General features: G+C 43.7%; 2 protein-coding genes across 9 annotated transcripts; both read left to right on the forward strand.

Moving 5' to 3' along the window:
* The first annotated feature begins 324 nt into the window (after positions 1 to 324).
* On the forward strand, positions 325 to 15,249 carry LOC110527489 (MAGUK p55 subfamily member 4). Of its 3 annotated transcripts, XM_036982937.1 has the most exons (21): positions 325 to 737; positions 4,638 to 4,808; positions 5,467 to 5,570; positions 5,692 to 5,813; positions 5,906 to 5,983; positions 6,089 to 6,172; positions 6,325 to 6,456; positions 9,770 to 9,851; positions 9,938 to 10,023; positions 10,159 to 10,230; positions 10,470 to 10,725; positions 10,866 to 10,883; positions 12,566 to 12,601; positions 12,718 to 12,738; positions 12,858 to 12,872; positions 13,001 to 13,213; positions 13,455 to 13,535; positions 13,661 to 13,754; positions 13,952 to 14,060; positions 14,221 to 14,355; positions 14,559 to 15,249. In XM_036982937.1, exons 3-21 carry the CDS (start codon positions 5,513 to 5,515, stop codon positions 14,748 to 14,750), a joined length of 1,884 nt encoding a protein of 627 aa, XP_036838832.1. In that variant the 5' UTR covers positions 325 to 737; positions 4,638 to 4,808; positions 5,467 to 5,512; the 3' UTR covers positions 14,751 to 15,249. The 3 variants fall into 3 exon arrangements, with proteins under 3 accessions (XP_036838832.1, XP_021464462.2, XP_036838833.1); XM_021608787.2 differs by having other exon boundaries at positions 4,638 to 5,570; XM_036982938.1 differs by lacking the exon at positions 12,858 to 12,872.
* Positions 15,250 to 15,768: 519 nt separating this feature from the next.
* LOC110527490 (transmembrane protein 237B) lies at positions 15,769 to 24,955 on the forward strand. Of its 6 annotated transcripts, none has more exons than XM_036982945.1 (15): positions 15,787 to 15,956; positions 16,189 to 16,230; positions 16,750 to 16,873; positions 17,479 to 17,510; positions 17,629 to 17,642; positions 17,751 to 17,822; positions 18,064 to 18,198; positions 19,968 to 20,067; positions 20,590 to 20,747; positions 21,004 to 21,127; positions 21,233 to 21,424; positions 21,723 to 21,796; positions 21,950 to 22,037; positions 22,210 to 22,331; positions 24,717 to 24,955. In XM_036982945.1, the coding sequence occupies exons 3-15, from the start codon at positions 16,853 to 16,855 to the stop codon at positions 24,779 to 24,781; spliced, it is 1,197 nt and encodes a 398-aa protein (XP_036838840.1). In that variant the 5' UTR covers positions 15,787 to 15,956; positions 16,189 to 16,230; positions 16,750 to 16,852; the 3' UTR covers positions 24,782 to 24,955. The 6 variants fall into 6 exon arrangements, with proteins under 6 accessions (XP_021464465.1, XP_021464464.1, XP_036838841.1 ...); XM_036982944.1 differs by having other exon boundaries at positions 15,789 to 15,956; positions 18,061 to 18,198; XM_021608790.2 differs by lacking the exon at positions 16,750 to 16,873 and having other exon boundaries at positions 15,769 to 15,956.
* Positions 24,956 to 25,438: the final 483 nt, after the last annotated feature.

A 25,438-nucleotide genomic window follows, 5' to 3' on the forward strand; every position in this document is an offset into this window, starting at 1 on the left:
GTGACACAGGCACAGGCACACTTAACCAGCATGGCTACCACAGCGTCCTGCAGATATACGACACCCCATCTGGTTTGCGCTTAGTGGGACTATCATTCACTTTTCAACAGCACAATGACCCAACATACCTCCAGGCTGTGTAAGGGCTATTTGACCAAGGAGGGTGATGGAGTGCTGCATCACATGACCTGGCCTCCTCAATCACCCAACTTCAACCCAATTAAGATGTTTTTGGATGAGTTGGACCGCAGAGTGAAGGAAAAGCAGCCAACAAGTGCTTTTTCCAAGGCGCATATTGAAGATGTTAGAAGAACTGTCCACATTTACTTTTCGTCAGCCAACAAGATGAATAGGCCTAACGAACAGCAAAAGCACTAGCCTATGTCAATGTACTATCCCCCATAGTATAGTTGAGGTTTGAAAGCGCGAATATCTTTCAAATATCCAACCTGAAACTGTCTTTACCTAGGTCATTCTTCGCGAAGTCGACTGCGGAAAATGACAAAATCGCGGCAAGTGAAGCCTCCGTATGGATAAGGCAAGTACAGCCTCCGTTAAACACCGTATGGTACAAGCTACAACAGCACCGACGGTCTTGTTAAGCTCAACGGTGCTTTGTTTCATGACTCAAATGTTGTGAAGATGCACTTGGGAAGAACGAAAGCTGAGATAATTACAATGAATGTTTTAGGACCAAAGACTGCAGGATATTTTGGATGATCTGTCCCCGACCGAAGGTGAGCCCGTGTATTTCTCATTTGCCAGTGATGCCTCAAACAAGTGAAATAGAAAAATGTGTCCAGTGTGCGTAAGATATTTCTCTTGTGTCTGATGGAGTGCAGTACAAGTTACCTGACTTTTATGAAGACCGTGATGAAACTGCAAATGGCATACATCAAGCTCTGATGAAGTGTCTAGAAAGGCATGAACTGGATATTAGACACCCCACAGCCCATGCAGCAGATAATGCCAATGTCAATTTTGGAAAACAACACTCCGTTTACCAGTTATTGAGCAGTGCCAACAATCGCATTCTGAAATCTAATTGCCCAGCTCACATAGCTTATAATGTCTGCGATCAGCTGTCTGGATATTGAGACAATTGTTTTAAAGATCTACAGCCACTTCTCGGTATCTGCTTCCCGAAGAGAGGAACTGCGTGCATTTTTTTTGTCTTTGTTGACGTTGAGTGGCGTGAAATTCTGCGACATGTTTGCACACGGATGGCTCTCTCTTCATCCAGCTGTCGATCGTCTCCTGCAAAGCTGGCCAGCTCTTACTTCATACTTCAGGTCCCTCGGGGAGACCTGTCCTGTGGCACTGAAGAGTATTTTTGAGTATGAAGAAAAAACAAGCTGCTGAGATTTATCTGTGCTTTTTCCACAACGTGGGGAAAAAAAAGCCGGAGGAAACAATGCTCTACATCATAGATGTTTAAGTGATCAGTCAATCACGGATTACAAAAAGAAAACCATCCCCGTCGCGGACCAGGATGTCTTGCTCCCAGACAGACTAAATAACTTTTTTGCCCGCTTTGAGGACAATACAGTGCCACTGACACGGCCCGCAACCAAAACCTGCGGGACTCTGTCGACCCCGCCCTGTGCAACTGGGTACTGGACTTCCTGACGGGCCGCCCCCAGGTGGTGAGGGTAGGTAACAACATCTCCCCCCCGCTGATCCTCAACATTGGGGCCCCACAAGGGTGCGTTCTGAGCCCTCTCCTGTACTCCCTGTTCACCCATGACTGCGTGGCCATGCACGCCTCCAACTCAATCATCAAGTTTGCGGACGACACTACAGTGGTAGGCTTGATTACCAACAACGACGAGACGGCCTACAGGGAGGAGGTGAGGGCCCTCGGAGTGTGGTGTCAGGAAAATAACCTCACCCTCAATGTCAACAAAACAAAGGAGATGGTCGTGGACTTCAGGAAACAGCAGAGGGAGCACCCCCCTATCCACATCGACGGGACAGTAGTGGAGAGGGTAGTAAGTTATAAGTTCCTCGGCGTACACATCACGGAAAAACTGAATTGGTCCACCCACACAGACAGCATCGTGAAGAAGGCGCAGCAGCTCCTCTTCAACCTCAGGAGGCTGAAGAAATTCGTCTTGTCACCAAAAGCACTCACAAACTTCTACAGATGCACAATCGAGAGCATCCTGTCGGGCTGTATCACCGCCTGGTACGGCAACTGCTCCGCCCACAACCGTAAGGCTCTCCAGAGGGTAGTGAGGTCTGCACAACGCATCACCGGGGGCAATCAGGGTCAAATAATAATAATCACAGTGGTTGTAGAGGGTGCACCAGGTCAGCACCTCAGGAGTAAATGTCAGTTGGCTTTTCATAGCCGATCATTCAGAGTTAGAGACAGTAGGTGTGGTAGAGAGAAAGAGTCAAACAGCAGGTCCGGGACAAGGTAGCACGTCCGGTGAACAGGTCAGGGTTCCATAGCCGCAGGCAGAACAGTTGAATCTGGAGCAGCAACACAAACAGGTGGACAGGGGACAGCAAGGAGTCATCAGGCCAGGTAGTCCTGAGGCATGGTCCTAGGGTTCCGGGCCTCTGAGAGAAGAGAGTTAGAGAGAGCATACTTAAATTCACACAGGACACTGGATAAGACAGGAGAAATACTCTAGATGTAACAGACTTATCCTAGCCCCCCGACACAAACTATTGCAGCATAAATACTGGAGGCTGAGACAGGAGGGTTCGGGAGACACTGTGGCCCCGTCCGACGGTACCCCCGGACATGGCCAACCAGGCAGGATATAACCCCACCCACTTTGTCAAAGCACAGCCCCCACACCACTAGAGGGATATTTTCAGACCACCAACTTACTATCCTGAGACATGGCCGAGTATAACCCACGTAGATCTCCCCTACGGCGCGAACCCGGACAGGAGATCACGTCAGTGACTCAACCCACTCAAGTGACGCACCCCTCTTAGGGACGGCATGGAAGAGCGCCAGTAAGCCAGTGACTCATCCCCTGTAATAGGGTTGGAGGCAGAAAATCCCAGAGAATCCCAGCGGAGAGAGTGGAACCGGCCATCACTGTTGGAATTTGACTGCGATCATGACACGTGACCGCCGGTGTGGTGGTAATACGGTCACCATAACAGCCCTATCCATGGGCTTATTAACACTAAAGATAATTACGTTTTAGAAAAATAATGGCATAAATAGCTATTCTCTCATGGAATCTGAAAGGTTCTAATATTCCTATCAAATGTTCCGTTCCTGTTGTCTTGATACTCTAGCAAAACTATAAACACACATACAGTACAACAAGAACATTTTATGTTAAAAAGACGCAAGTCTTGACTATAAAAGGCCACTCTAAAATGTGCAGTTTTGTCACACAACACAATCCAACAGATGTGGTGTGTGACAAGGTGGAAGGTGGCGCGGTGGTCCTTGGTGGGTGTGGGGGTGCTTTGCTGATGACACTGTCAGTGATTTATTTAGAATTCAAGGCACACTTAACCAGCATGGCTACCACATCATTCTGCAGCGATACGACATCCCATCTGGTTTGCGCTTAGTGGGACTATCATTTGTTTTTCAACAGCACCATGACCCAAAACACACCTCCAGGCTGTGTAAAGGCTATTTGACCCAGAAGAAGTGTGATGTAGTGCTGCATCAGATGACATGGCCTCCACAATCACCCGACCTCAACTCAGTTGAGATGGTTTTGGATGAGTTGAACTGCAGAGTGAAGGAAAAGCAGCCAACAAAGTGCTCAGCAAATGTGGGAACTCCTTCAAGACTTTTGGAAAAACATTCCTCATGAAGCTGGTTGAGAAAATGTCATGAGTGCAAAGCTTTCATGAAGGCAAGGGTTGGCTACTTTGAAGAATATAAAATATATTATATTAATGACAATACAAAAATAAGAATTTTAAAGCCAAAGCTTTTTACAGCGCCTCTTAGGTTAAAGTTGATCTCTAAAATATATTCGGTATTGTCCTCAACATGAAATCATATTTTTTCCCTGGCAGATTACTTCATAGATCACCATCGACAACCAGTTTCTGATTGTGTTTGATAAAACATTGGTCAAATAAGTCCACAGTAAGGAAATGAGTGTGCGACAGACTTACATTTTCATTTGTATGGTTAGAGAAGCAGAATGTGTAGTAGGGTACTACACTATATAATGACTTAATCATCATCATGTTCTGTCCCTATCTCCTCCAGCTGTTGGGAGCTCAGTTCAGTGATGTGTTTAATTACACACTGTGGGCTATCCCCTCTTTTCCCTCTATTCAACACAGAGTAGCTGTGTGGCCATGGGTGCGTCCCAAAATGCACTCTATTCCCTATATAGGGCACAACTTTTGACCAGAGCCCTCCAGGGCCCATAGGGCTCTGGTCAAAAGTAGTACACTGTATCGGGAATAGGGTGCCATTTAGGACACTAGCTTTATCAGGCCACGGTCTGGTGGGTTTTAAAAGCAGAAAGAGTTAAGAAGCTTTGGGAGCAGAGCTGTAGGATAGCCTTGGACAGGCCAGCAGCAGGTTCGACACGCTTCTGTCACTTCCGGCAAGAGAGAGACAACAGCTCACTTGCCCAGGATTAACTGGGATAGAGAGAGGATTACACTCTTCTCTTCTTTCTTTCCAGTTCGCTACGTAGTAAAAGCACAGACCTGTTACCAGCGAATCCCCTGGGGACTCTCACTCTGCGGCAAAAATTGGTAAACTGTATTACACAGAGGACAAATCCTCCTCTGGAGCTAAGTATTAAGGGTTGAAGAAGCGAGTCAAAGGGACTGGAAGAAAAGAGACCACAGAGGTAAGTAGTGAGCACGCAGGAATGTGTTAAGTCTTTTACAGTTGGCTCCGAGCCCAGATACAGTAGACTCTCACTCTGACTGTTGAGGTGGGATTGGGCTCTTCTAGTTTTCAGGATTTAAAAAAATGGTTTTCCCACCAAGGTGATCCACTGTTTTTAATCCAAGTATTACTACATATTAGAGTCAATTGACGTACCCATCCGTCAATCTAATTAACATGATTAAAACATCCCCATACTTCTGTTTAAGATGTAACACTACATCACCGGTATTGTTCTGTCTTTCTGTTGAATGGGTGACGTTGACCGACACAGGGACATGGTAGCACGTAGAATACGGAATTAGAAGAGACTGCTTAAGTGGGGCATTGACTTTTGAACCCTGAGTTTATTTCACACACAGGGCATTAAATTAACCTTAGGGTTTTTAATGTGTGACAGTGGAGGCTGTTTTTACCTGGGAAGTTATTAACACCCCGTTGACATCCATCATAGCAGAACTGATGACTATGTATATAGAGGTCAGAGTCTTATTAATCTGGATTAATGTTACGTTATTGTTATCGAAAATGTGTAAGAGGATTCGATGTTATCATTCAGCTTTTAGATGAACTACTAAGCAAAGAATATATTTTTATCTCATTTCTCTCTTTCCAAGGTCTGGGTTGGGGTGAATTTCCAGCAGTCAGTGCTGGGTGATCCCCATGAGGCAGACTGTGGAAGCCGAGGTGGTGATGTCGTCCCCTAGACTGAGTGACCATGGTCAGAAATAGGAACCAGCTTCTCTCTCAACCTCTAGCTGATGGCAATGCACTTCTCTCCTGTATGTTGTGATAATCCTATTGCTATTTATCTTTATGATTATGTTGGTGTTGTCTTCCAGGGCTAAGGCAGATCCTGTCTGACGTGGTAGAGGAGGTGAAACATTCCATCAATAAGGAAATCAACGGGGCAGAGCTCCTATACAGCCTCCTCAATGCCCCCTGGCTCAAGTCCCTGCTCAAAGTTAGTCTGGGAGTCTAGTCTGTGATATACTCTCATCTGGGGTTTAGAAAGGCTGTGTTTCACTTAATCTCTACTTTCTCTCGGGTCTCCAGGTGCATGAGTGTCTGCGGCAACACCAGAGAGAGCCTCCTGCTCCCTTCCTACCGTACACAACACAGCTCATCCAACAGGTAGGACCTTTCCCTCTACTGCTTTGCCCTCTTCCCTCATTGGCTTGTCAGTGGTGTCAGTCCTGTCCTGTGTCCACTCAACCCGTCTTTCTGCTTCTCTTCTAGATTCTGACTGACATGAGAACAGTTCGGAACACTTCTGCTGAGGCCAGGGAGCTTTACAGTCTCCTCAGGGGACCACACCTCCAGGTGAGAGATCCTGAGACAAAAAGGGCTCATATGATCCTAAACGTTGTATCTGTTGTTGTAGTAACTAAGTTCTTCTGGGTTGTGTGAGTTATTTATGTGTGTTGATTCCACCTAAATGAATGAATTGACTTAATACTTGTGCTCTGTCCTAGGCTCTGATATCAACCCATGATATGGTGGCCCAGAAGGATTATGAGCCTGTGCTGCCTCCTATCCCTGACAACCTCCCTGACGATGAGGAGGCCATGAGGATTGTCTGTCTGGTGAAGAACAAGCAGCAGCTGGTGAGTCATGGATTGGATACAACTGTTTGTTTTTAAGGAGGAAGGTTTAAAGCAACAACAAAAAAAATACTAGATTAAAAGTATCATCAAGGGTGCAATCTTTTACACCTTGCTATTTTCTAACGTGGATACCAAAAACACACTTTTAGTACTTTCACACTTTTCCCTCCATGCAGGGTTACAGAAAGGTTGTGTTTTATGCACACCGAGTACAAAGCAGCAACTCCTGAGGACCTGACGGAAGCTGTAAGAAAGGGCAGATGATGCTTTCATAACATGTCATTAGTTTGATTGTTAAATTGTGTGACAGATGATTTCAATCAGAGTAATCATAGTAGAGATGGTTTTAATACTTCAAAATTCCAGGATGGCTTATGATTAGTGTCACGATGGGTCAGTTTTGGACACCAAAATATACCATTTCTATTTTTGACCCCAAAAATGTTCCCATAGTTATTAAGCTGTATATACTTGGAAGTTCCTACCCATCCACATCTGACATTGTGACCTCTTTTGGAAACTGTTTGGAACAAATCTAAATCCAATCCTGGTGGCAGACAGTTTCAGCACTACCCTGTGTACCCAGATCCCTATTTCAGGGCTATAGAGGTATCTGTGGCCTCAGACAGAGGTAATATTGTCTAGCCCTGTCTCTCCCCCTGAAAGAGGAGCTCAGGAGGGGGGATCCACAGTCGCTGGGACACCCTGAGGAAGATGACCCGCCAAAGACTGATCCACGGTGGGGTCAGGGTGGTGGAGGGCCCCTGGCACGGTGTGAGGGCTCTGGGGGCCGTAGTGCCCGGGGAGCGACCAGTCATGCCCAGCACAAGGAGAGTCGGCTACCCACCAGCTGAGTTGCTATCTTCTGCGGGTCCACCACCCCTGGCCAAGCCCCGCCCCCCACCATGTTTTAAGCCAATGAGTAACTGTAGAATGTGCCAGACTGATGCACTCTGGAAAGAAGGTCTTAATCGCTCTGCCCCCTCAGTCTGTAACTCTGTCCTGATTGGTAAGAACTAACTACAGTTGAAAAGACCCTGCAAACAATATGATTCAATACTGTTTCTACTGCCATGAGTAGTACAGTGATGTACACTGCAATACATATCAGTTCAGCACATTATAATACAACACAATGGAACTTCTACTCTTATTCAGGCTAATAGATTACATTTTTCCAACCTCTCTCCTCCTTGCTTCTGGAGATAATGTGATCGAGGAGCTAGACAGAGAGTCAGCCAACACCCTGTCCCCTCTCCCAAACCACACTCCACCCCTCCAGCCCTGGACTCTCACCCCTCCCTGCATGGCTGCATACCACCATCCCCCCGGAACTCCTCCGCGGTTCCGGAGCTACAGCGTCAGTCCCCGGATCCGCACGGCTCCCCCCAGCCCCATGCAGCATCGGCGGGTAGATGAGATGCCTCGCAACCCCCCCTGTGGAGCTGGCTAAGCAGGAGAGCCTGGATGAGTTTAGGTCCACGGTGGAGGAGGCTGCTAGCTCTATGGAGCGCAGCACCAATGACGTCCGGCTGCTGGGGCAGAAGATGGCCGCCGCCACAGAGCGCATGTCTGAGAGTGTCCAGGAGAATGCCCAGGCCCTGACGCTGCTGGCCCAGGTGGTGAGCAGATTGCAGACACTCACCGCTGCCAGCAGGGCGGTAGCAGATACACCGGAACCACATAGAGGAACCAGCAGCGGTATTCCACCTGTCAACATATCAGCCAGCGAACAAGAACACACAGCCAGCAGCTTGAAGACTCAGACACCCCTTTCACACCAGTCTAGAGTATGCTCCCTGTCCTCCTCTTCCTCCTCCTCCAGTTCCTTCACTGGCTCTATGGATGGCATATCCACATCCCAGGGGAAGATCTCTCAGCCTCAGTCCCCAGCCTGCAATGGGTCACCCAAGGCAGGGTTGAAGACCAGGGTTCCGCCCATGTCTCCCAAAAAGCATGTTGGTGCTTCCCCCACATCTCAAAAGAAGCAAGGGGAACCCCAGTTCCAGAAACCCCACCTCTACAACAGCCTCTCAACAACTCCACCGCCTGCTCCGCTCGCCCACAACCACAACAAGACTGGCTGCTGCTCCAGCTCCAGCCAGGGGAAGAAGAAGAGGAAGTGAACCAGCCAGGCGGACAGTGGTGCTCTCATGTCTCCAGGAGACCTTCTAGTCCTCTGCTTCAGGGAATGGTCCTCTCCTCAAGATTCCCTCAGAGACCTCGGCTTCAAAAGGCATTTATCCTTTCTTCTGTTATCTTCGTCACCATCATGTCGCCCACCATTCATCCCGCAATTGTGATGTGTTGGCTATGCCCATTGTTGCGTTTCCATCCTCAAGCCGTCCATCTGTGTTTCATGCAACTCTGTGTTTCCCGAATGTCATCTGTTATTTTCACATGATTTCATTTTGTAATTGTAAATAAAGCATGTCCATTATTCCTTTTGGACTCATGATGTTTTCATCTCATATCTCATGACACCCTCCATAACCTGAAATAGGCCAAATGTGTGATTGTTGCTGTTCCACCCCAGTGATGAATCTCTGTACACAGTGAACTCCAAGAGTATTAGGACAGTGACACATTTTTTGTTGTTTTCAGCTCTGTACTCCAGCACTTTGGATTTGAAATGATACAATGAGGTTAAAGTGCAGACTGTCAGCTTTCATTTGGGGGTGTTTTCATCCATATCTGATGAACTGTTTAGAAATTACAGCACTTTTTGTACATTCACTTGTGTATTAAAGTAGTAAAAAGTTAAGTATTTGGTCCCAAATTCATAGCACACAATGGCTACATCAAGCTTGCGGGTCTACACATGTGTTGGATGCATTTCCTGTTGTTTTGTTTGTGTTTCAGATTATTTAGAAGAATGGTAAATAATGTGTTGTGTCATTTTGGGGTCACTTTTATTGTAAAGAAGAATATAATGTTTTTAAACACTTCTAAATTAATGTGGATGCTGCCATGATTACGGATAATCCTGAATGAATTGTGAATAATGATGAGTGAGAAAGTTAGACGCACAAATATCATACTCCCAAAACATGCAAACCTCTCACCATTGCAACAACAGTGGAGGTTTTCTGGGGGGGTGCATAATATTTGTGCATCTGCAAATGAAAGCTGACAGTCTGCACTTTAACCTTATAACCATTGCATCATTTAAATCCAACGTGCTGGGAGTACAGAGCCAAAGCAACTTAACATTCTTCAAAGTCCCAATACTTTTGGTGCTCACTATGTGTGAGAGCTACAGGACAATGTTTTAACCCTGGATTAATGTCCCCTCTCTGTCTCTCTCTCTTAGGGAGCCACGATAAAGCGAAATGGGATAACAGGGGAGATCTTTGTGGCACGGGTGATCCATGGAGGACTGGCAGACCGCAGCGGTGAGACCACCTCTCTCTGTCACACACTAACTCTCTCTCTCTTTAATCTGTTTCTTCTTACTCATGTGTGCCCCCTCTCTCCCCAGGTCTGCTACATGCAGGGGACAGGATCACAGAGGTGAATGGTTACTCCGTAAATGGCCTGGAGCCTGAGCAGGTCATTGAGAGACTGGTGAGTCTACCAGCAGAACACTGCTTGGCTGCCCAAACATCCACACATTTCACACAGTCAACACAGATGGTGTCTGTAGTAAGTCTTTATCCACCAGTGATGTACATGGGTGTTTATCTGTCTTTGGACCCACAGGCCCGGTCTCAAGGCACCCTCATGTTCAAAGTGGTTCCCATCACAGATAGACCAGTCAACAACCAGACGATAGTGAGTAATGGCATGTTTACCGACCTACCCTTCCCTGGTAACAGTATCAGACAAGTCATGTAAGCTCATTGAACCATAATGGCACCAAAACCAAAGTCTTTCTCTTGACAATAGGAGGTTACTATTCCCAAGAAAACCTATGGCCCAGTTCCTGTCTTCGGTGTTGTAGTAAAGATCTTTTTCATTGCATTGTCCCTTGTGTCTTGTTGTCTGTTGTATTGTGTCTCCTGGTGTCCCAGCTGTATGTGCGTGCCATGGCAGACTACAGTCCCCAGCAGGACCCGGCCATCCCCTGCGCCGAGGCAGGTATGGACTTCAGGAAGGGAGACCTGCTGGAGATCGTGGACCAGTCAGACTCCCTCTGGTGGCAGGCCAAGAAACTACCCAGCACCTCGGCCTGTGCTGGCCTTATCCCCTCCACCAACCTGCTCAGGAGGAAACAGAAAGAGTTCTGGTGGTCTCAGCCCTACCAGCCGCACACCTGCATCAAACCCTGTGAGTCGAGTACAGTCTCACCTTTATGTCTGGCTTTTCAACTCTTTTACACCAAATTATAAGCAGCTGGTAACAAGTATTACTGTATATCCATAACAATAACAAATGACAATTATCTTATTCCTCTTGCTTACCTGAAGTGAGCACTGTGAATGAAGGTAAGAACTATGATCCTTTTTTAAAGTGCCAGTTTTCAATGAGAGGCAGTTATTGTTACACTACATGACTAAAAGTATGTGGACACCTGCTTGTCAAAATCATGGGCATTAATATGGAGTTGGTCCCCTCATTGCTGCTATAACAGCCTCTTCTGGGAAGGCTTTCCACTAGATGTTGGAACATTGCTGCGGGGACTTGATTCCATTCAGCCACAAGAGCTTTAGTGAGGTCGGGCATTGATGTTGGCCGATTAGGCCTGGCTCGCAGTCGGTGTTCCAATTCATCCCAAAGGTGTTCGATGGGGTTGAGGTCACGGCTCTGTGCAAGCCAGTCAAGTTCTTCCACACCGATCTTGAACAACCATTTCTGTATGGACCTGGCTTTCTGCACGGGGGCATTGTAGTGCTGAAACAGGAAAGGGCCTTCTCCAAACTGTTGCCACAAAGTTGGAAGCACAGAACCATTTAGAATGTCATTGTATGCTGTAGCGTTAAGATTTTCCTTCACTGGAACTAAGGGGCCTAGCCCGTACCATGTAAAACAGCCCCAGACCATTCTTCCTCCTCCACCAAACTTTACAGGTTGCACTATACATTGGAGCAGGTAGCGTTCTCCTGGCATCCGTCAAACCCAGATTTGTCTGTCAGAGAACGCGTTTCCACTGCTCCAGAGTCCAATGGTGGCGAGCTTTACAGCCAACACTTGGCGCATGGTGATCTTAGGCTTGTGTGCGGCTGCTCCACCTTGGAAACTAATTTCATGAAACTCCCGACGAACAATTATTGTGCTGACATTTCTTCCAGAGTAAGTTTGGAACTTGGTAGGGAGTTTTGCTATAGAGGACAGACAATTTTTATTTTCCACCATAATTTGCAAATAAATTCATAAAAAATCCTACAATGTGATTTTCTGGATTTTTTTTCTTCTAATTTTGTCTGTCATAGTTGAATTGTACCTTTGATGAAAATTACAGGCCTCTCTCATCTTTTTAAGTGGGAGAACTTGCACAATTGGTGGCTGACTAAATACTTTTTTGCCCCACTGTATATAGTGTATATCATTATTGACTTTGCACTGACCTGTCATCCGTGGTGGAAAAAGTACCCAATTGTCTTACTTGAGTAAAAGTAAAGATACCTTAATAGAAAATGACTCAAGTAAAAGTGAAAGTCACCCAGTAAAATACTATTTGAGTAAAAGTATTTGGTTTTAAATATACTTAAGTATCAAAAGTAAATGTAATTGCTAAAATGTACTTAAGTATCAAAAGTGCAAGTATAAATCATTTCAAATTCCTTATATTAAGCAAAGCAGATGGCCACATTTTCTAGTTTTTTTATTTATTTATGGATAGCCAGGGGCATTCTCCAACTCACACATTATTTACAAACGAAGCATGTGTTTAGTGAGTCTGCCAGATCAGAGGCAGTAGGGATGACCAGGGATGTTCTCTTGATAAGTGAGTGAATTTGACCATTTTACTGTCATACTAAGCATTCAACTAGTACTTTTGGATGTCAGGGAAAATGTATGGAGTAAAAAATACATAATTTTCTTTGGGAATGTAGTGAAGTAAAAGTGGTCAAAAATATTAATAGTAAAGTACAGATACCCCCAAAAATGACTTATGTAGTACTTTTAAGTATTTTACACCACTGCCTGTCATACTTTGCTATTTCAGAGGAAGACCTGATTGATGAAAAGTGTGTTGAAGCTGGTAAGATTTCCCTAATTTCCTCTACAACAAATCATATTGTTTCACTCATTTGTTTACTGAAAAATGACTTTGGTGGATTATTTTATGAATGTTTTTCTTCTTCTATTTTCTAACAGATGAGGAAGCTTTTGAATCTGGTAGGTAAGTCTTTGTTGGAGTTAGTTGATCATGCAGCCTATACAAAATACAGTATCACTCAACTATAACCTTGTTTTCTTTATCGCAATCATTTCTGAATTCCAATTTGAAATGTGAGAGGAGCTAAGAGAAGGTGAGCATGACCTGCTCTACTGAGCTCTCCTTTGATCTCAATTAGAATCAACTCCAACACCATGTCTAGTGACATGCACATTCATCCCATTCTCATGCTCTCCCCCTCCCTGTTCCCCCGGCTCCTAGAGGAGGGTGAGTTCAGCACTAACATCGAGGGGATCTATCTAACTGGGTTCAGACGTAGCCTGCGTCTGTGTCGGCGCCAGTCCCTAAGCACAAGCTCCAGTCAGCAGTCCTTCTACACACGCAGCGGCTACAATGCCCTCAACAACCCATACGAAGAGGTGGTACGATACCAGCGCAACCCGCAGGACAAACACCGCCTGGTCGCCCTCGTGGGTAAGACACCAGTCCGGCACTAACCAGCAACACAAATAGATTGGCAAAAGATTCAGATATGTATTGACTGTCATGAATACGCACTATTGTGTATATGGTTTTGTGGCCAATAATGCAGAGACAATATGACACATGTTGTGTTACTGTTTTTGTACATTTACAGTGTGCCTCTGCTTGTATTGACACAGAATATTATGTGATGACATGACGGAGACCTCACAAGTGTGTCCTTCTCTCTCAGGTCCCTCTGGCGTTGGAGTGAACGAACTTCGCAGACGGTTAATCAAAATCAACCCAGTGACCTTTCAAGGGGCAGTGCCTCGTGAGTACACCACCTAAGTGGCCTACTTGACTTTCTTCCATTGTTGACATGGATACAATCAATGTCTTATATGATGGCTTGTCTTCCGGTGATGTCATCTGACATATTTTCCCTTCTTCCTCCAGACACGACACGAGCCGCGAGGAGCTATGAGGAGTCTGGTAAAGAGTATCACTTCATCAACAGGGAACTGTTTGAGAACATGGTTTACAACAACAGGTAGGTGTACTCATTGAGTAACAGCTGCTCACTTTCCTCTCACGAACACATCTTGTTAAATCAACTGTCACAACATGAATGTGACTCGTGGCCTTATGTCCCAATGGGGACAAAGAGGATTAAGTAAGTTAATAACATTGATGTGGACCACCTGATTATAAGCCAGGGTTTTGTGTTGCGTTTATAAAAAACAACAGGTTTCTGGAATACGGGGAGTACAAAGATAATTTCTACGGCACTAGTCGTGATGCTGTGAAGGATGTTTTGAACAGTGGAAGGATCTGTGTCATCGACATCGAGCCTCATGTGAGTCCTGCTGGCGTTCTTATCAGTGGGGCTTCATCATTGACTTGGCCCTATTGTGGAGTTAGCTCTGTGTTGACCTCAGTTGCATCTTGGCCAGGTCTTCATTGTAACTGAGAATGAGTTCTCAATTGACCCGTGTATGATGACTGTCCCCTTCCAGGCCATCCAGTCAGTGAGGACACATGAGCTTAAGGCCTACATTATCTATGTGAAGCCGCCCACCGCAGAACGCATGAAGGAGACCAGAAAGGATGCTCAGATCACCACCAATTACTATGATAACAGACCTTTCAAAGTAAGCACTCCTATGGTTTTATTATCAATTCTCAATGTTTGAATTGACCAGGAAGTCTCTCACGATTTGAACCTCTTTACCTCTTTTTCCAAAGAGACCTGGTAATAATACGCCATCCCTATGGTGATCAATTGGTTGAAATACTGACCATCATGCCATAGTTAGGATAGTAACCAACTGTCATGATATTCTGTTCCCAACAGGAGGAAGACTTCCAGGAGATGGAGGTGGCAGCCAGGAAGATGGAGTCTCACTACTGCCAGTTCTTTGACTCTGTGATGGTGAACGACGGGCTGCAAGACTCATGTGTTCAGCTACTGAGGGCTGTGAGGAGGGCTCAGGATGAGCCACAGTGGGTTCCTGCCAGCTGGATACGACCCACAGAGGAGTTTTGATGAGGAGAATAGAGGGGGAGGAGAGTACATAAAAGGATAACAAACAGATGGAGGGCAGGGCATCGTAAAAGAGGGAATGGAGAACAACATGGATGAGGGAGGAGTGGCTGTAACCTTTGGCTGCTACTTTTGAAGATACCCTCTGCTCTCAAGTGGAATTTGTTTTGGATTGGGTTTATTGTTTTGTTTTGTTTAGTGGTGAGTTTGAGAGACTCATACAGATACTGTCCTTGTGTCTTCTTGAATCTGTTGTTGAATAATTAGCATATTCAAGGCTATGATGGAGCTGGATTAAACCAAAAATCATGTCTGTTTTTCTCTAAAATTGTGTGCGTAGTTGGAGATCATGTATTGATGTGCTACACAGGCATGCTATGAGAGGTTGCAGGTTAATGTCATCTTTCGTTTACATTTAGAGCAAATAATTATCCATGCTGAATTTCTGTATTTTCTTAATGTTTTTATTTTATTTAATAAAAAGAATGTTAATGCCAAAGAATGTCAATTCAAGTGCTCAAGATTGGTACTATTTTTCAGTATGAAGGCGAGCAAGTAAGTGGAGTTGTGTGCTCACCATTTGAACACAATGTTTTCATAATACTGAAAGGTAAAAAACAGAATAAAAAAACATGAGCTGGCACATACCCAGAGTAATGGCGAATAAACTATAAAAAGTAAATTCACCATGAAGAAGGCACAGTGATGCCGAAACGTTGGGGATTTACCCAATAAATGACTGGGAGTTTATATATGGAGTGTGCGACTCTATTTTTATAGTTTATAATACTGAAGGATACCTTAAGCACAGGCTGTAATTACAGGCTATTATTATACAGAATATCTTTAGAGTGTAACAAACATAATGGGATTTGGAATAATGCTAAAAGATATGATGGTATACTGTTACTAATTGTTTTTTAAATACCATTTTGTGTGTGAACAGGTGTTTTTGAATATGTGTTTGTGTGGCATTCTGTGTCAACAAGTGCAGAAGACAGAAGGCTTTTATTTTGAAAACAGGAAGTCCTTTTTGTGTTCTCAGTTAAAAATCACTGTCATGGCAAGGTCGGGTAAACAGCGTGGCAACCAACATGCAGACGTTACAAGTCCGAAACGTTTTAACAGCTAGGTAGCTAACTAGCTAGTTCTTATCGGGGTTCTGTTTTAAAAGGGTATCGCGCAGAAATGGACACAGGAGGATTCCAGGTATGTAGCTAGTTTAGCTAGCTAATCTTGTAACGGTCGGAACACAAGGATGCTCTAGCTTAAACGTGCCAGCTAATTTAGCCGACTAACGTTAGCTAGTTATCATTTTGCTATATCTTACTTAGCTATAACTATTTATCTATAAATTCGTTATAACGAGTGATATATGTTTTATCATATTCCAGTTGCCCAGTGTGTGCAGTCTGTTTTTTAATCAAAAATATTTATTTAGGCACAAAACACGCGACGGAGGGACCTCCCGCCTCTTCCACAGGTACCACTACCATTAGCCGCGCATACTGCACTACACTTACACGACCATCCATATCATACATCTTAAGTGCATTTCGACTTGTAACTAGCTAGTATGCAGCACACTAGTAGCCTATGAGCACATGCCCAGTCAAAAGACTGCTCTCAGACAGCCAGTTTCCATAGGTCTCTCTGGTTTCTGCACTCAGCAACCTGCAGAGGGCCCAACAACAAAGCAGAGGGTGTGACAGGGACCTTGCTGTAGAACCATACAGCATTAGGAGCAAAGGTCAACAATACCATGAAGAGGTGGATGTAGCTAATGTCACTTCAAAACGGCAGCACAATATGGGAGGGAAATAAAATATGGCCCTAATAATCATCAACATTGTTCTTACACCAAATTATTACATCAATAAAGGTGTAGTTTAGTGTAGGCTATTTTTGTTGAGGGTCTTCTTCACTTCATACCTCAAGGGGACAAATCCCTCAGGTCTGAATAGTCTGATCTGATCTATGCCTTGATTGGTTGGTATTCCAGTACCTTGGCAGATGCCTACTGCAGATTTAGCCCAGGATTAGGCCGTGTCAGCAAGTCTGTGGCACAGGAATATCCCCAGAGCCCTTCCTAATTCTTGGATGTAATGGTGAGAAAACAACTCACGGTAAGTTCTCTCATACACAGTCGTGGGCCTAGTTTTGGGAAACCGGGCCATGGTACTATTGGATCTTCTCACTGTATGAAAAGGACTTTCTTTTCTGAGTCCAGGTTTGAGTTTTGGAGGATTTTATTGTTAAGATCAATTGGAGAAATGTACTGTTTGAGACTGGGAGTGTTATCTACTTTGAAAGCAAGTTTTGGAGAGAGCTTTGTACAACCACTTGCTTGGTTCCATTGTTCCTTGGTTCCCCTATGTTCTTATCTATTGCCATGTATGGATTGAGGGCCTCCTGAGAGCGCAGTGGTCTAAGACACTGCAGTGCTAGAGGCGTCACAACAGTCCCTGGTTCGTTCCCAGTCTGTCACACAACCGGCCGTGATTGGGAGTCCCTTAGTGCGGCGTACAATTGGCCCAGCATCGTCCGGGTTAGGGGAGGGTTCGGCCGGGGGTGTAGGCAGTCATTGTAAATAAGAATTTGTTCTTAACTGACTTGCCTAGTTAAATAAAGGTAAACATTTTTTTTTTTAAATAATGAAGTATATGAACTAATCTTGAAGGAGTTATGTAAGATGCCAAGCCTCATTCTCTTCTTCCGTGTCCTCTTTAAGCGTGGACAGCGTGCCCTGCCCCCCATGTCAAGGTGAGTCTCGCCTCCTTATGCTGTTGTGATACTGTTTCAACTCATTTATCCCAGCAGAACATCTCTCACGCTCTCTCTTTCCCTTTTTTATGTGTGGCATTTGAACAACTGCATGAAGTCAAGATACAGGTGGTGAGTTGCCTTCAGATGGATGTTGTAATAGATCATTTATCTGTTGAATTTAGGTTGGTGCTGCTGGCTTGGATATAGTTTTCTTAACCTGTTTTGTCTCCTATGTAGATGAGATGCCGGTCCCTAAAAGCAAGAGGAAAAAGTCAAAGAGTCAGGTGGATGGTGTTGAAAGCCCAGAGGGTGGGTGGAAAAGGAATAGTTCTCGGGAGCTCCTTCTGTTGAACTGCTGGTGAACAACGTTGTTCCAAATTTTGGAAGCACCTTGCCTTTAAGTTTCAAGCTATCAATTAGTTATTAAGCTTGCATTCCACTGTCAAATAGTAATGTATAAACTGTTAAAGTACCAGCAATGACTTGAACCACATAGTAAGTACACCTCAAGTATATAATAAGGGAGTTGTGTTGTTTGTATGTGCAGCAGACCCAGGGGTGGAGATGGCCCAGGTGGGGGGCCTGAGCAGTCGTAGGTCATCTGAGGTCATCCAGGCCTTGACCTCCGAGTCGCAGGAAGCTGCACCACAGAGAAGGAAGAAGAAGAAAAGGGCAGCGACCGTAGGTAAACAACATATCTGGCTATAGGTAAACAACATGCCTGACTATAGGTAAACAACATGCCTGACTATAGGTAAACAACATGCCTGACTATAGGTAAACAACATGCCTGACTATAGGTAAACAACATGCCTGACTATAGGTAAACAACATGCCTGACTATAGGTAAACAGCAGGCCTGACTATAGGTAAACAACATGCCTGACTATAGGTAAACAACATATCTGGCTATAGGTAAACAACATGCCTGACTATAGGTAAACAACATATCTGGCTATAGGTAAACAACATGCCTGACTATAGGTAAACAACATGCCTGACTATAGGTAAACAACATATCTGGCTATAGGTAAACAACATGCCTGACTATAGGTAAACAGCAGGCCTGGCTATAGGTAAACTTCATGCCTGACTATAGGTAAACAACATGCCTGACTATAGGTAAACAGCAGGCCTGACTATAGGTAAACAGCAGGCCTGACTATAGGTAAACAACATGCCTGACTATAGGTAAACAACATATCTGGCTATAGGTAAACAACATGCCTGACTATAGGTAAACAACATGCCTGACTATAGGTAAACAACATGCCTGACTATAGGTAAACAGCAGGCCTGACTATAGGTAAACAGCAGGCCTGACTATAGGTAAACAACATGCCTGACTATAGGTAAACAACATATCTGGCTATAGGTAAACAACATGCCTGACTATAGGTAAACAACATGCCTGACTATAGGTAAACAACATATCTGGCTATAGGTAAACAACATGCCTGACTATAGGTAAACAGCATGCCTGACTATAGGTAAACAGCAGGCCTGACTATAGGTAAACAGCAGGCCTGGCTATAGGTAAACTTCATGCCTGACTATAGGTAAACAACATGCCTGACTATAGGTAAACAACATGCCTGACTATAGGTAAACAACATGCCTGACTATAGGTAAACAACATATCTGGCTATAGGTAAACAACATGCCTGGCTATAGGTAAACAACATGCCTGACTATAGGTAAACAACATGCCTGAATATAGGTAAACAACATATCTGGCTATAGGTAAACAACATGCCTGACTATAGGTAAACAACATGCCTGACTATAGGTAAACAACATGCCTGACTATAGGTAAACAACATGCCTGACTATAGGTAAACAACATGCCTGACTATAGGTAAACAACATGCCTGACTATAGGTAAACAGCAGGCCTGACTATAGGTAAACAACATGCCTGACTATAGGTAAACAACATATCTGGCTATAGGTAAACAACATGCCTGACTATAGGTAAACAACATGCCTGACTATAGGTAAACAACATATCTGGCTATAGGTAAACAACATGCCTGACTATAGGTAAACAACATGCCTGACTATAGGTAAACAACATATCTGGCTATAGGTAAACAACATGCCTGACTATAGGTAAACAGCAGGCCTGACTATAGGTAAACAGCAGGCCTGACTATAGGTAAACAGCAGGCCTGACTATAGGTAAACAGCAGGCCTGACTATAGGTAAACAACATGCCTCAGGGGAACCATATACCTACTCTTCCTAAATTTGTAACTCAAACATGATCTTGTTTGTGTATTATTTATTCTATCACTTCTGCATGGTTAAGAATATATTCCACTTATTTTCAATACATTCCGTTCTGTTTTACCATAACCATTTATAGGCTATATGTCATAGTTGTACTTACTGTATTTGTGAAATGTATTAAGTTACATGTGGAGCGTTGTTCGTTCGCTTGTTTGTGTCTCAGACCTGGAGGATGACCAGGCTGACCTGGTGAACGGGGATGGACTGGTCCAGAACACAGCCGAGGCAGGGGAAGCAGTGACCAAAAAACCCAAGAGGAAGAAGTAAGAGACACTAAAATATGTACTATCTATTCTATGGTATCTTAGTCACTTAATGTTTACACATCTGGCATTACTCATCTCATTTGTATATACTGTTTTCTATATTATTCTACTGTATCTCATTCACTTAATAATGTTTACATATCTGGCATACTCATCTCATACATATATACTGTTTTCTATAGTATTCTACTGTATCTTAGTCCGTTCCGCTCTAAAATCGCTCGTCCATATGTACAGTATATAGACTTAATTAATTCCTACTTAGATTTGTGTGTATTGGGTATATGTTGTGTAATTTGTAAGATATTACTTGTTAGATATTACCAAACTGTCGGAGCTAGAAGCACAAGCATTTCGCTACACCCGCAATAACATCTGCTAATCACGTGTATGTGACAAATAAAATCAGATTTGATAGTAAAGTAAAATGTGTTTTCACTTATATGGTTCTATTATGATAGATCCTTTGCTCTTTTAATGAGCTCAGTTTCTCTTTATTTCTTTGTGGTCACTCCCTAGGAAGTCGAAAGTGTCCGAGACACAGTACGTCAACGAGCTTGATGTCGAGGACGATGACATCATCACAGACGCTCAGCCACCCATCCCCCAGCATTCCCTGTTCTCTGCTCCCCTGGGACAGAGCCAGCCTGTGGGGAAGGTGTTTGTAGAGAGGAGCAGTGAGTGTCCCCCTTCCTTCTGTTATTTTATGTTAGCTGTACATGGTAGAGTTTAGGTTCGTTTCCAGAACAGATGAATTAACCTAGTCCTGGACTATGAAACAATTGCAATGGAAAACCTCTATTGGAAGCCTTACTTGGTTCGAGGACTAGTCTTGTTTCTGTGTCTGGAAAAAAATTCCTTTTATTAATTATTTGGACATCCTTGTGTGTCCTGTCTTCTTCTATGTTGGATAATGTGTTGTTTAACTCTCAGAGAGGTTTCAAGCGGCCGATCGGTCAGACAGACCGAAGCCCAGCGATCAGGTGGACAACTTCGTGGACATCCAGCAGATGTGGACCACCAAGGATGTGTCTGTTAGGGTACATGGTGGCTTCAGGTGTGTGTGTGCAGGTGTCTGTTTGAAAAACGGTGTATTTGTGCATGTGTGCACCTGTGTGTGAATGTTCCCTCTATATCACTTCTCTCTATCTCTAATATACAGGGGGATTGGGCTGTTCTGCCATGGCTTCCTAGCAGGCTATGCAGTGTGGAACATCATAGTGATCTATGCCCTGGCAGGAAAACATCTCACTACTCTGCCTAACCTACTGCAGCAGTACCACAGCCTGGCCTACCCTGCACAGTCTCTCTTCTACCTGCTACTGGCTATAAGCACTGTGTCAGCCTTTGACAGGTAAGGAGGTGGGTGTCTGTGTGGCACATTGTTGTTATTTTGGGTCAGGCCCAAAATAAATGTGGCCATTGTTGTGAAAATATGGAAGCCTGTGGCTAGAGCTAGGAGGTGTTTGTGTGTGTATGTATACAACACACTCGTTCTGTTCCATCAATGGACCCCCTCACAAACACATACACAGACACACACATCTCCTTTCTCTAGCTACAGGCTTGCACATTTTACAACAAACCCCAGTGTGCTCCGTCCCTCCCCTGTGTGTGTGTGTGTGTGTAGACTCATTCTCTTTCCATTTCAGGGTGAATCTGGCCAAAGGCGCCATGGCTATGAGAGAGTTTGTCACCCTGGACCCAGTTGCTTTAGCCTCTTTCTGTGAGTGAAAACATCTTTACAGCATGTTACTCAATTCATTCAGGACAGACGGAGCCAACCTGTATATGATGCAGCCAGCCCAGCAAGCACTATGTCTCTCTGGCCTTGGCAAATGGTCATTTCACTGAAGTAACTTTCCCTCTCCTCCTGCAGTGTACTTCTCAGCTCTGGTCCTCTCTCTCAGCCAGCAGATGACCAGTGACCGCATCAACCTGTACCCCAGTGCTAACGAGACCTTATGGTGTGCTAACTAACTGTTTTTATTGTCCTGATATTAACATGTCACGTGTTGAACTAAGTTAGATCTTGTATATTGATTATCCTACTCAGCAATATCACTGTTGGGAGTCAGAGAGAAGAGAACCCCCTTTTCTTCTGTTCCTCTGACTTTTACAACCCCCTCCCCTCTCCAGGCCTCCTGGGTCAGAGCAACAGATCCTGAACCCGTGGATCATAGTGAATCTGGTGGTGGCTGTGCTGGTGGGAATGGCCTGGATCTTCATCTCCGCCAGGCCTGAGATGGATTACACCGAAGGTGAGGCTGAAGTTTTTTTTATTTTGTTTTTGTAGATTTAATTCAACAAACAGCAACTTAACATTTCCGCAGACGTAGTTCCGCATGACATTGACAAAGACTTACTGCACAACAGTCACAATTAACAGAGACGAAAGAAAAAAGACTACTGAAAACAACACCTACTCAGGCATACATAAATTGCAACCGACATTGTTGACATGCTCAGTTCTATATGTTACCACGCTCTAAATATATATGTATGTATGTGTATATATATGTATATATATATATATATGTATGTATATGTATATATGTATGTATGTGTATATATATGTATATATATATGTATATATATATATGTATATACAGTGCCTTGCGAAAGTATTCGGCCCCCTTGAACTTTGCGACCTTTTGCCACATTTCAGGCTTCAAACATAAAGATATAAAACTGTATTTTTTTGTGAAGAATCAACAACAAGTGGGACACAATCATGAAGTGGAACGACATTTATTGGATATTTCAAACTTTTTTAACAAATCAAAAACTGAAAAATTGGTCGTGCAAAATTATTCAGCCCCCTTAAGTTAATACTTTGTAGCGCCACCTTTTGCTGCGATTACAGCTGTAAGTCGCTTGGGGTATGTCTCTATCAGTTTTGCACATCGAGAGACTGACATTTTTTCCCATTCCTCCTTGCAAAACAGCTCGAGCTCAGTGAGGTTGGATGGAGAGCATTTGTGAACAGCAGTTTTCAGTTCTTTCCACAGATTCTCGATTGGATTCAGGTCTGGACTTTGACTTGGCCATTCTAACACCTGGATATGTTTATTTTTGAACCATTCCATTGTAGATTTTGCTTTATGTTTTGGATCATTGTCTTGTTGGAAGACAAATCTCCGTCCCAGTCTCAGGTCTTTTGCAGACACCATCAGGTTTTCTTCCAGTATGGTCCTGTATTTGGCTCCATCCATCTTCCCATCAATTTTAACCATCTTCCCTGTCCCTGCTGAAGAAAAGCAGGCCCAAACCATGATGCTGCCACCACCATGTTTGACAGTGGGGATGGCGTGTTCAGCTGTGTTGCTTTTACGCCAAACATAACGTTTTGCATTGTTGCCAAAAAGTTCAATTTTGGTTTCATCTGACCAGAGCACCTTCTTCCACATGTTTGGTGTGTCTCCCAGGTGGCTTGTGGCAAACTTTAAACAACACTTTTTATGGATATCTTTAAGAAATGGCTTTCTTCTTGCCACTCTTCCATAAAGGCCAGATTTGTGCAATATACGACTGATTGTTGTCCTATGGACAGAGTCTCCCACCTCAGCTGTAGATCTCTGCAGTTCATCCAGAGTGATCATGGGCCTCTTGGCTGCATCTCTGATCAGTCTTCTCCTTGTATGAGCTGAAAGTTTAGAGGGACGGCCAGGTCTTGGTAGATTTGCAGTGGTCTGATACTCCTTCCATTTCAATATTATCGCTTGCACAGTGCTCCTTGGGATGTTTAAAGCTCTTTTTGTATCCAAATCCGGCTTTAAACTTCTTCACAACAGTATCTCGGACCTGCCTGGTGTGTTCCTTGTTCTTCATGATGCTCTCTGTGCTTTTAACGGACCTCTGAGACTATCACAGTGCAGGTGCATTTATACGGAGACTTGATTACACACAGGTGGATTGTATTTATCATCATTAGTCATTTAGGTCAACATTGGATCATTCAGAGATCCTCACTAAACTTCTGGAGAGAGTTTGCTGCACTGAAAGTAAAGGGGGCTGAATAATTTTGCACGCCCAATTTTTCAGTTTTTGATTTGTTAAAAAAGTTTGAAATATCCAATAAATGTCGTTCCACTTCATGATTGTGTCCCACTTGTTGTTGATTCTTCACAAAAAAATACAGTTTTATATCTTTATGTTTGAAGCCTGAAATGTGGCAAAAGGTCGCAAAGTTCAAGGGGGCCGAATACTTTCGCAAGGCACTGTGTGTGTATATATGTATATATATGTATGTATGTGTGTATATATATATATATATATATATATATATATATATGTATGTATATGTATATGTGTGTGCTTTGTCCCTTCTAGTAATTGTATATCTAATTGTATATATATGGTGTAAACAAAACATATTAAACCATATATATATGGTTTAATATGTTTTGTTTACACCATACTGAAATTGTATACACCATAGATATACAATTACTAGAAGGGACAAAGCACCTCAGACGCACCACAGCAATTTGACTGGATTGTACACATACTCAGCTACCTTACCGAATGACACACATGTTAGATTCCCTTCAGAGATGTGTTTTAATTTTTCATGTGTATAAAAGCTTTGTATGTCAGGTGCCTTTAGAAATAACATGGGCTTCCAATCTCTATCTCCAAACTAGGGTTCCTAATGGCTATGGAGATCGAGTCCTTGAGACCAGAGGAGAAATCAGAAATGTCTACTTGAGGAATATTTCAATTTTTGCTCGCACATCTTTTTTTTGTACCGTATTTTATCAGCCAACACAAAATGTACGTGTTTGTGGCAATAATCAGTTTATTTTTGTATGACCCGAATGTGTGCTTGTTTTGTCAAATGTATTGGTTACCATTGGAAATAATAAAAATGTTATCCCACTGAGATGCTTCTAAATGTCATTTTGGGGACTTTAAACCAAAACATACAATACACTACATACATTATAGTGTATTGACCTGAAAGAGCATGGCTGTGTCTTGTTTTATATTTATATATATACCACATTAAATAGAGTGCCTTCAGAAAGTATTCCACTGTAACTTAGCCACCTAGGAACAAACATTCACGGTCTTCATAGTAAGCAACTTCAGTGGAGATTTGGCCTTGTGTTTTAGGTTATTGTCCTGCTGAAAGGTGAATTAATCTCCCAGTGTGGTGGAAAGCAGATTGAAATCAGGTTTTTCTCAACTTTTGCCTGTGCCCATTCTGTAGATTTTTTTTTCTCTGGAAAAAATCCCCAGTCTTTAATGATTACATGCATACCCATAACATGATGCAGCTACCACTATGCTTGAAAATATGGAGTGGTACTCAGTAATGTGTTGTTGGATTTGCCCTAAACACAACACTATTCAGGACAAAAAG

This window comes from Oncorhynchus mykiss, chromosome 7 (assembly GCF_013265735.2).
Source record: "Oncorhynchus mykiss isolate Arlee chromosome 7, USDA_OmykA_1.1, whole genome shotgun sequence".
NCBI lineage: Eukaryota > Metazoa > Chordata > Actinopteri > Salmoniformes > Salmonidae > Oncorhynchus > Oncorhynchus mykiss.

What these genes read in the sequence shown, in the direction of transcription:
- LOC110527490 (XM_021608789.2), top strand. Translation starts at nt 15,936, where the DNA reads ATGGACACAGGAGGATTCCAG. An exon ending in TGGTGTTGAAAGCCCAGAGG is followed by an intron (nt 17,823 to 18,060) that starts GTGGGTGGAAAA and finishes TTGTATGTGCAG; the next exon opens with CAGACCCAGGGGTGGAGATG. An exon ending in AGGGTACATGGTGGCTTCAG is followed by an intron (nt 21,128 to 21,232) that starts GTGTGTGTGTGC and finishes TCTAATATACAG; the next exon opens with GGGGATTGGGCTGTTCTGCC.
- LOC110527489 (XM_021608787.2), top strand. Translation starts at nt 5,513, where the DNA reads ATGAGGCAGACTGTGGAAGCCGAGGTGGTGATGTCGTCCCCTAGACTG. An exon ending in CCCTAGACTGAGTGACCATG is followed by an intron (nt 5,571 to 5,691) that starts GTCAGAAATAGG and finishes GTTGTCTTCCAG; the next exon opens with GGCTAAGGCAGATCCTGTCT. An exon ending in CAACACAGCTCATCCAACAG is followed by an intron (nt 5,984 to 6,088) that starts GTAGGACCTTTC and finishes CTTCTCTTCTAG; the next exon opens with ATTCTGACTGACATGAGAAC.